The 9,917-nt window shown below is 38.0% G+C and overlaps 1 protein-coding gene across 1 annotated transcript; it reads right to left on the bottom strand.

The window, feature by feature from the left end:
• Positions 1-23: 23 nt before the first annotated feature.
• Positions 24-5,597, bottom strand: LOC145899879 (testisin-like). Its single transcript, XM_082988812.1, has 9 exons — positions 5,540-5,597; positions 4,006-4,137; positions 3,338-3,481; positions 2,875-3,023; positions 2,232-2,329; positions 1,707-1,836; positions 1,389-1,491; positions 761-933; positions 24-218 (listed from the first exon to the last, which is right to left on the bottom strand). The coding sequence occupies exons 1-9, from the start codon at positions 5,595-5,597 to the stop codon at positions 24-26; spliced, it is 1,182 nt and encodes a 393-aa protein (XP_082844938.1).
• Between the last annotated feature and the right edge of the window lie 4,320 nt (positions 5,598-9,917).

The raw sequence follows: 9,917 nt of genomic DNA, 5'->3' as shown, positions 1-9,917 counted from the left end.
AACGACGTTGACAGAATCAATTTTCACTGACAACCGAATATTCCGTTCTGCAAACCGGGAACCTCCCCTCGGATCCAAACCTCGTGTTTGAGTACGTTCGTGTACAGACCTGGAAGCCCGGCCAGTCCGCACTGCAGAGGACCAAATGACGTCACAGCAGAGATGTACCAAGAGCAGGAGGAGCATCTTTGACACACAAGAGGTCCTCCACTGTCACCCTGGCAACGATTAAAAGTGACTTGGAATGAAAAGATTTGCCAAGTGCATAAATGGAATATGTGTGAGTTAATTGGCCTAAATAGTGGCCCGATTAATGGAAACAACAGGTAAAGCAGAAAGTAAAGTAAAACTAGTTGTCATTCTAGATTCGTCTGCAATCCATATTCACCTCATAACGAAAATAAATGCGTAACGACAGAAAAAATTGTATGCAACATTTTCCTTACAAGCAAAGATACATGACAAAAACACAAAAGTTTGAAGAACACAACAAAATTGAGGATCATAATTCGTGGTTTTGTAAATTTTTGGTACAAACAAAATAGTCCATATACCTGCTGTAAAATTTGTTTGCAAACGTTGCGATTGTATGTTATGCAATCATTTTCAACACACATTTTTCATCAAAGAATAATTCTAGACATACGATCGACGTTTGCAGATAAATTTTACAACAGCCGTTTGGACGATTTGTTTGTTTTACAAACAATAAAAGGATTATGTAAAAAGAAGAATGAACAAAATTGGTGAGAATTCTTACCACGCATGTATCGATTTGTCCAGCAATCCGACCGGCGCACGATACCCTGTCTGCGTTCAAATTCCCGAAAAAATTTCTTCCCTCGTATGACTGGGAACAAAACCTGTACGGGAGTTTGCGGATTTTCGCCTCTTGCAAAAGTTTTGGAAGCGTGACGGGGGTTGACGTAATACCTGGGAAAATACGCGCCCGATGACGTCACACCGATAGGCTGAAGATCCAAACGCTTTGTAAAAATGTCACAGGAAAAATTTTCTGCCACTTTAAATTTAATATATTTAAATTTTATAAGAGAATGCTTCATTTCATCGAAATAAAAAACGTTATTTTGTACGATAACCCTTTAATTGATGTTGACCCAAGGTACAATAGAGTGGCTGGAAAACGTGATATATCAGCGAATATCCACATTAGATTTATAAAAATAGTAAGAGCAAGAAAAATAAATATTATTGTCTTTGTAAGACTTGCTCAACAAGCTTCTAATTTATGTCAGCAAATTTATTTAGAAAAATCGATTTCGTTTATGTAGAATAAGCATCAGTTTCTCATTCAAAATTATTGCCTTTGTGTATTTAATATTGTGCCGTAATATTAATATATGCAGCATTAGCAGCAAATAACTCACTTCCCCATCCAACAATGAAGCAATTCTGACCATCTTCTGTCTTCTCCCCGTTAGGAAGACAAACCGGACCGACAAAGTCATTGTATGCTAATGGAGATTGAAACTGCAATATTTCACAATTAAAGTTACGTTAAACAAGATTTACAAACGTTTTCATAATATTCGTGATTCACATTCACTAATTTTCACACTTGCTAACTTAACCAATTCAGAAAATATTTGATTTTACCATTCCAATAATTCCCGCCCAGATCTCTAGCATGCAAAACGGTGAACTCAGCAGTTAAATTCCAACGTAGAAGAAGGAAGTCGCCTTACCCTGATTAGAGCAATGTCGATTCCAGGGTGCAGGTAATCTGGATGTATCAACACTTTGTTGAGTGGGACTTTCTTCTTTTTCGACGTCCCGAAACCCACGTAAGCTTTAATCTTGTTTGGAGTGATTCCTCTACACAACAAACATGTGTTTATTGTGTGACATATTAACACAATAAATACTCGTTAAAATGTATTGTGGTGAACATGTTAATTTTATTTAGCAAACATAGTTATATAGGGGACATGTAAAATATTCAAGCAAAGGGCATCGTTGAAGGTCGAAGTTAGGCCGGTGCCATACTTTATATATAGAAGTACAGGCAGTCACTGGGAAGCGTATCGATTTGAAAATTCGAGTTTTGCCCGGAGATAAATTTCTGACTGGGAAGCAGAGAAAGCAAGTTTCACTACAACATGGACTGGCACTTAACGGTTCACATGGGTAACAGGATTGCACATCTGCATTGAACATATTGCACAACTTAGCGGTTGCCTCTGTGATAATGACGTAGAAATTTGACCTACTCTATGCAATGACCGGCTGTGACGGCCCAGAGTCGGCTGATAATGGTTGCTCCGCATAAACTGCGTTGTCCAGGCCTTCGTTCAATTTCAAGACGAACCTGAAACAAAGTTAGTCCAAAGGTAAATAATTTACTCACTTTGACATCTTTTGAAATTAAATAAACATTACCTCATGACTTCAGATTTACATGCAGTGTTTTTTGAATGGGTTTGGTCTGATGCGAACTGTCATAGATTTTTTTTTAAGAGAACTTTCCTTTAGGCACAAAAGTTTTTATTCAGGGTTTGAAGATCTCTCGCCGAAGAGGCCTCTTTCCCTTTAGACTTTACAGCGAAAGGCATTTTACCTTTAGATTATCATTTGGCGACATGCCCGTGGAATCTACTATACATGGAGCGTTACCAGGGGTAAATAGCAACCACTGAAAACTCACTTTATGTACGGAAATTATAAAGGCATTAACTTTGTCATATGGAAACAAAAACATAATATGAGATGCACCCCAAGGTTAGTTCTTGGATGAGCAAATTTTCGAAAAAGCAAAAAGTGTCTGCGATTATCCTGACGTCATCAAACGGGCCCACTATTGCACAAAATTGTCGAGAACCAACTGAAATAAACCAAAGAGGGAAAGCTTCGTACCATGAACGGCCACTGTCCGGGTATCGCATCAACACCACCCAGAATCCTTCCTGCTGTTGGCGTTGACTTCCCGCAGGGTTCGTTAGGTTTCGGTCGACAGCACGATCCTTGTAACTGGTAGCGGTGGTTTTGTTTTGAGGGACATCCCACTAAAACATAAAGCGTGTAAAACAATAAATCAGACCTAAATGACATTGTGATTTTTTTTATTGATGTCTCTATCTCTCTTGTTTAACGCTTTTTTTCACTTCGCTGAAAAACACAAAACAATCACATTGACGGTGACATAAGGTTTTGCCAAAACGTCTAAAACAAACAAATCGTTTCAAAGTTTTTTACATCATATGGGCTATATTTCTTTTCACTTCGGCCACAACATTTTCATGTTATAGTTTTCGTTTTTTTTCACGATCACATGTGATTTCTGACTGCACGACAATGCCGACATTTTACACCAACTCACCGAGCGGACAATCCCCTTCATTGCAATCCTCGTATTCCCTTGGGCAAGCTTCAAAGTCATTAAGATTGCACAGTGGAACTCTGTACCGGGTTCCGCCCCCGCATGTATTTGTACACGGGGTCCATGTGTTCCACGCTGGTTGATCTGCAATTGGTGGAAAGATTTGAATGTTTTGGTGTGAAAAACACGGAGTTAAACAAGTCGGAATGGAAATGCCCAAGCTGAAATGATAATAATGCTAAAGCAGATGTTTCAAGCACTACTGTGTTCATCATCAGTGCTTAAAGAAGGACCCAGTTGTAACAACGCGGGCACAAAAGTAGGCAACACGACTGAAACGCATCACGTGACCAGCAACCAGCATACTCTGAGATTTGCGGGGGTGACGTCATCGTTTGAAATGAAAATGTTTGTTTTTGATTCTCAGCGCACCGAATTGGACACTTGTTTTGATTCGGTAACACTCCTTCTGCTATAATTTCTTGTTGCAATAACTGCCCCACACTGGTATCCACTGCGTACACTCACTAGTTTACCATCACGAAATCCTTTACTTTTTTTTCCACATAGCTTCACAATAATATTCGTTATTGTAAAGTATTCACCATGCTCACACAAACAAATGCGCACTTCTTAAATGACAAAAAAATACAATAAAAATTACGTACTTTGCAAATGGTTGTAAAGGTCACAAAGATCGCAGGTTTTGGGGCAGGTCTTCACATTTCGTTCGTCGGGGAAAAAACGACACCACAGAACACCGCAGAATCCAATCGGATTGTCCTTGCATTCCTGTCCATCTACAAAAAGAATGTTGACGAGTTAGTTGCTTGTGTATTGTTCATCTGCGTAGTTTTTTTGCGCAAAATACACTTGAGTTGATTTGATTTGTTTGAAACGTTCGAAAACCCATCAGGTTGTAAAATAAACGTCCTAACTGGGAAGAACTCTTCTTGCGCTACAATAGAAGTTTCAAAAATGTAGAAATAATAAGTGATGAAACAACGCGAAATTAGATTTCTATTGCGGCATTTTTAGTCGTTGGCTAAACTGCATTCACTTATTTGTTGACAAAACAAGAATATATTTTTGTATGGGAATCTATTCATTGGCGAATACTCTACAAGTTAAAATGAGGGTTTGCGTGAACAAAGTCTCCTGATATCTCTATGGCTGACAGAGGTAACAGATAAAACAACTTCATATACCTGTCCTATATAAAAAAAATAGGAGTTTGTATGTCTGTAGGCGATGTAATTACAATCCAAACTGGTTTACGAAAATTAGACAGAGCTTGACAGATGGAAAGGTCGCCCTCAAGCCGAAAGTTTATTTTTAGCGAAGGTTTTTTCGTGGACAAGCATAGTTGTGTAGGCATCCTATACGTAGGAAGCCACAGATAGTCCGCAAAGCTATGTTCGTGTGTAAACATATGTAGACCAATTACGCACCGTGGCGGCATAAATTGCCCCACGCCTATAATTTCCCCAAGGTCGTTATAACGTGTCAGCCATTACTGCACTTTGAACATTTAGCTGGTATTTTTGTCCAATGGAAAACAAACAACATCTTAAATTTGGAAAGCTGCAGACAAGGCGTGTACACGCACTGATTTGACCTGTAAAGTCTCATTAGTGCACCTGTTGACAGTGGCATCTTAAATTTAACATTAACGAAAATATATAGATTCGTTTATTTTTTTCGTGATCAATGCACACATTTTTATAACAGTCATGAAGAAGAGACGAAAAGACGCAGCTAAGAAACAAAAATGGTTTTCAAACAGGCTGACCGGACAGGAGGCTGAACTAGGCCGAATCTAGGACAACAAAACAAGTAAACTGTCCAGAGTACTGTTGAGGCGATCGGCAAATGAGTAACATTTAAAACCATTGGTCTTTGCTAAACGTTTGAAACTTTCAAAGTATTAGTATTTTGTGCGAAATATATTTATATACATAATATTTATATCTTGTAAAAGTAACTTTGGTTTTAGTTATAATTAAGAATGGCGGCTTAATTAATATGGTTGCCAATGAACCACAACAAAATTGCACGTTTGTAATGTTATCAAATAACTACACACCATATCGATGTATGCCGCTGTAACCTCAGCGGTATCAGTTTTTTTTCTGCATTCCCCTGTGAAACCAACCTTTCCCACCCCCCACAACCCTTAATTCCAAGAAATCTTAACCTTACCTGCAACTGCAGCAATTCCACAAACAACCACGAAAACAACGAACGACCTCAGCAGCATGACGGCGGTTTTGCAGCCGAGCGATTCGTACACAAAAAAGCGAGCTTTTGCCAGAGGCTGAAAATTCCCGCGTCAAATCCAACGTTTCAGCGAAACGTAAAGAATAAATGAAATTCCACGCAAGGCTTTGTATTAAATACTTGACACAGAGCCTTAGGCGAGGTAACTTGCCGAAAACTTTCGGTATATGCGATACTGGAAAGTGTACGGTTTGGGTACAATTAGCCTTAATTAGTTTAAATCCAGTTGTGGCGGGAACGCAAATTATTTCGCTTAAGTACACAAACCTTGGAAACACAACATAAGAGTAAGTTGTGCGCATGTTGCAATGCCAAACAAAGTTAAGGAGGTTAAACCCAAGCAAAATTCCAACATGTTAAACTTGGACTGAAATACTCTCTTATAACGAAATACATTTCCCATGACAGCAAAATATATTTAGCTTTTTGGAATTTGCCTCAAGCATTATTTTTTGTTGGCATTCACAATTGTCTTACTGATACTGTCTTTTCTATCCTGGAAAGGACTCAAACACTTAATGGGATCTAAACAAAAACAAAAGGTTAATAATGATGTATTTGGCAGGTAAAGGTAATATGATATTTAAAAAACATTTTAGGGCAAAACTTAAAGTGTGTAAATATTAGTCATGTAAATGTTTCGTCATGGTGGAATTCAACGGCAAGATACACTCCCTGTTAACGAGAATTCGACACATGAGAAAACAAAACCGCACTTGCAATTTCACTTTATTTTTTCCAATCATTTAGGAAATCAGTTTTCCAAACCAGAACACAATGAACCTTTAGATATTTCTGCATGAAGCCGTGTTGGCGTTTTAAGCACAGTAGTTTTGAATAGATGAGAAAGTTTTCTGAAGCTCTTCATTGTTTCCTGCAATAGTAATAAAAGTTAAAGCAGATAATTTTATTCCAGCATCTTATTGGATATGTAATAAAATGCAGAGGGTGTTAAGTGCTTGTCTTGTGCTACTTCTCACCACATACGAAGCTGAATCTATACCAGGTAACGGTTATGATGTCGTACGGTATTCTCTGGAACAGATACATAATATTTCATTTGGTCTATCGGGATTTTAACTTCGTCGTAATCAACAGATTAGTTGTAGCAGTAAAAGTAGAATTTGGCCTATATATTTACCCCTTGTAATAATAGATTTAAATACAACGACACGATTAGTTCAAAGAAGTAACTTGGACAGTGTTTTTTAATTTTATGAACCAATGACGTTCTCATCCCCAACAAAATCCTGCAACTAAACACGATTAGTGCAAAGAAATAAATGGAATATAAAGGAATAATGCAGTCACAATGTTATGTAGTACTTGCTGGTGCACTGTTTTGACAAGCGACAACTTTATTCGGACGAGCTTCCGCGAGCTTAATTGATCTCGCTTCATCAGGTGCAGCAAATCGAGATCAAGCTCGCGAAAGCTCGTGCGAATAAAGCTGTTTACAGTCAGTCTCTCGCAGTGCACCAGTAAATATATAGGTATATAGCAGAGACCGACACGGCGTATTGAAAGAGTTGAATGTTATGTAGGAAATTTTCTGTGTTTTCCAGTTTTTATCCCATGTACTGGAACCGCCATCAACTACGCCACAAGGTCAATCACCGTCACTTGTCCGTCCGGTTGTAACACCCCATCTGCCCGGGTATGGGGCGACGGGACGTACAGAGCTGACTCATATATATGTGCTGCTGCAATACACGATGGAAAAATATCCGGTAAAACTTATATTGCATACAGATAATTCTCCTACACAATAAAAAGAAAATCTTCTGTTTTGCACTTTCCTCTGATATAAAGCTTTTTCATGTTTTTACGATGCCGCAAACAATTCATTCAATCTCTTCCGCCAAAAAAATAATTTACTTGGTCGGCTTTTCCGACGTTATACAATCGATATTCATAAATTGTTTTTTTTGTCAGAAAAGCTTGTGAGTTTTTTTAACGTTATGTTTGGCTGCGATAGCAACAAACTGAAAAACAACGATTTCATAACATTTCCATTAAAACTGTAATGACGACACACCATGTTAACTTTAATAATACCAAGAAGAATAGACAAGTTGGTTTCTAACACTTTCTAAAACGACAAACGATCCATACACAATTATCATAAACTCCTTCGAACATTTTCTTTTCCCGAAGCTGGAGGTGGAGTTGTGAACGTTAAACTGGGCGGAGGTCAGCTCAACTTTCAAGGAACCACAAAGAATGGAATTACCAGCAGAGAATATTACGGTTACTTTCCACGCACATTTACTTTACTTCCCAGATCAAGTAAGCTTTAATTAAACCTATTGTGATTCTTGCTGGGTTCGCTTAGGCATAGCTAAGTATCTTTGAATATTATACACCCTGTTTAATCCAATATCGAATGAATATTTTAATAAACTAAAATCCCCCGTGTTTGCGACCCGAGATTTTCAAGAATAGATGAATACGTTTTAAGTACAAACAGAATCTATGAGAATGAGCGATACTGACGATGGCTGATGTAGGCTAAATATACAGCAGAAAAAAGACGATCAAAACGACAAATGACTTTTAAACATAACAAAAATCAGATACTAAGTCTTTGTTGCCCATAAGAATGTTAGCCATTCTGATACGTTAACAAAGAATTTTAAATATAAGCCTTTACCTCAGTAAAGAACGCGCTTAGTAACAAAACACCTTTGCAGCCAGTTGCACAACCAGAGGAGTCTCCATAACCACCAAAACGGCGGAGTTCAATTGTCCACCAGGGTGCGCAGCGCACACCAACTTCCTGTGGGGAACAGCGGTTTATTCACATGACTCCTATGTGTGCGCAGCCGCCATTCATTATGGAAGAATAACCAGTAAGTTCACGTTCTTAACAAATTCGGTAGATGTCCGAATCGTTTACACGATAGAGTATTTAGCGACACGAGGTCATTTAAATTATTGAAGCACCTGCAAAAGAATAAAGAATGGATAAAGCAAGCGTTCCTGAAACGTGTATCAATTTTACTGTATAGTTATATTACCCTGTTACAACAGGAGAATATTATGTTTGACACATATAACACATCATATGTAAATAATGTCATGCTCCAGTGCTGAATCGTATCACAGCCGGTAGCACGTGACCAGTCGACCAATATTGGCGGTAAACACCCAACTAATACTTTCTGCTGTCAATGATCTTCAAGCAAGCAAAAATTTTACTGTTGTATCAGTTTTTGGCCTACTGTCCACACCACTAAACATAATTATATCATGTATTTAATCGTGTCTGTGTAAGTGCGTAAATCTCTCAACAGATGCAGGAGGCGTGGTGGTGGTGAACAAGCTACCTGGCAAGTGCTATTATTCTTCATCGGTCAAAAACGGGATCCAAAGTAAAACACACGGACCAGCAGCTGCGTCGTTCGCATTTTCAGGTAAAAAATGTACGGCGTAAAAAATATATGTAGGAATTGAACGTAAAAACAAATGAATAAAACTAGTCTATTTGTGGAACATGAGGTTCGAAAAATACTGAAGCCTAGTGAAAAATGAATCTTAGTTTTGCCCAAATGGCAAATGCGTTGTAGATGTTAAAGGTTGCTTTGCGACTGGATTTGACCAAACAACTGACACATTTTCCATCACCTGCCCTCAAAACTGCCAGGAAGTCACCTGCAAACTTTGGGGAACCAATATTTACTCTGCAGATTCCTATCTCTGTGCTGCAGCAATTCATAATGGGCAGATCAATAGTAAGCATTCTATAGTAACGATTATTGAAATTGTTGTTTAAACTACCCTAAAATATTAAATTTGTGTAAGAAACATTTATAATATTTAGTTAATGTTATTCATGAAACTTTTTCACTTCCCCTAATACACAGTACATCCTCATTGAGTAAAATTACACATTAACAGCAAACTAAAAATATACAAAAAATTTTTTAGGTGATGGTGGGAGTGTTACAGGATACAAAGTTGAGGGAAAAAGTTCATATGAAGGATCTACACAGAATGAAATTACAAGCAAATCATTTGGAAGCTTTCACGCAGCATTTACTTTCACCAGTAATGAGAAATGTCTTACAGTCCAACACCCAAATACACCTTGTGTTTTAAACAACCACCAGCATAATTACACTACACACTGAATAATATAGTTTTTTGGAATGCCCTAATGTTCCAGAAATATTTTTGGTCAAAAATTAAATTTCTTTCGCAGATCTTTGCTTGAAAAGAGCAAGTAGTGAATCAGAGTCTGTGTTTACTGTCATGTGTCCACCTGGTTGCAGTAATTATGCCAACAGATTATGGGGTA

Source organism: Ascidia mentula, chromosome 4, assembly GCF_947561715.1.
Source record: "Ascidia mentula chromosome 4, kaAscMent1.1, whole genome shotgun sequence".
In the NCBI taxonomy this organism is placed as follows: domain Eukaryota; kingdom Metazoa; phylum Chordata; class Ascidiacea; order Phlebobranchia; family Ascidiidae; genus Ascidia; species Ascidia mentula.
This window is presented reverse-complemented; position numbering and strand designations above follow the sequence as displayed.

Excerpts from the sequence above, each read along its gene's own strand:
- LOC145899879 (XM_082988812.1), bottom strand. The coding sequence starts at position 5,597 with ATGCTGCTGAGGTCGTTCGTTGTTTTCGTGGTTGTTTGTGGAATTGCT. Across the intron at positions 3,024-3,337 it reads TGAAGGGGATTGTCCGCTCG|TGGGATGTCCCTCAAAACAA; the intron begins GTGAGTTGGTGT and ends TTTATGTTTTAG. Across the intron at positions 219-760 it reads GACAAATCGATACATGCGTG|GGTGACAGTGGAGGACCTCT; the intron begins GTAAGAATTCTC and ends AATCGTTGCCAG.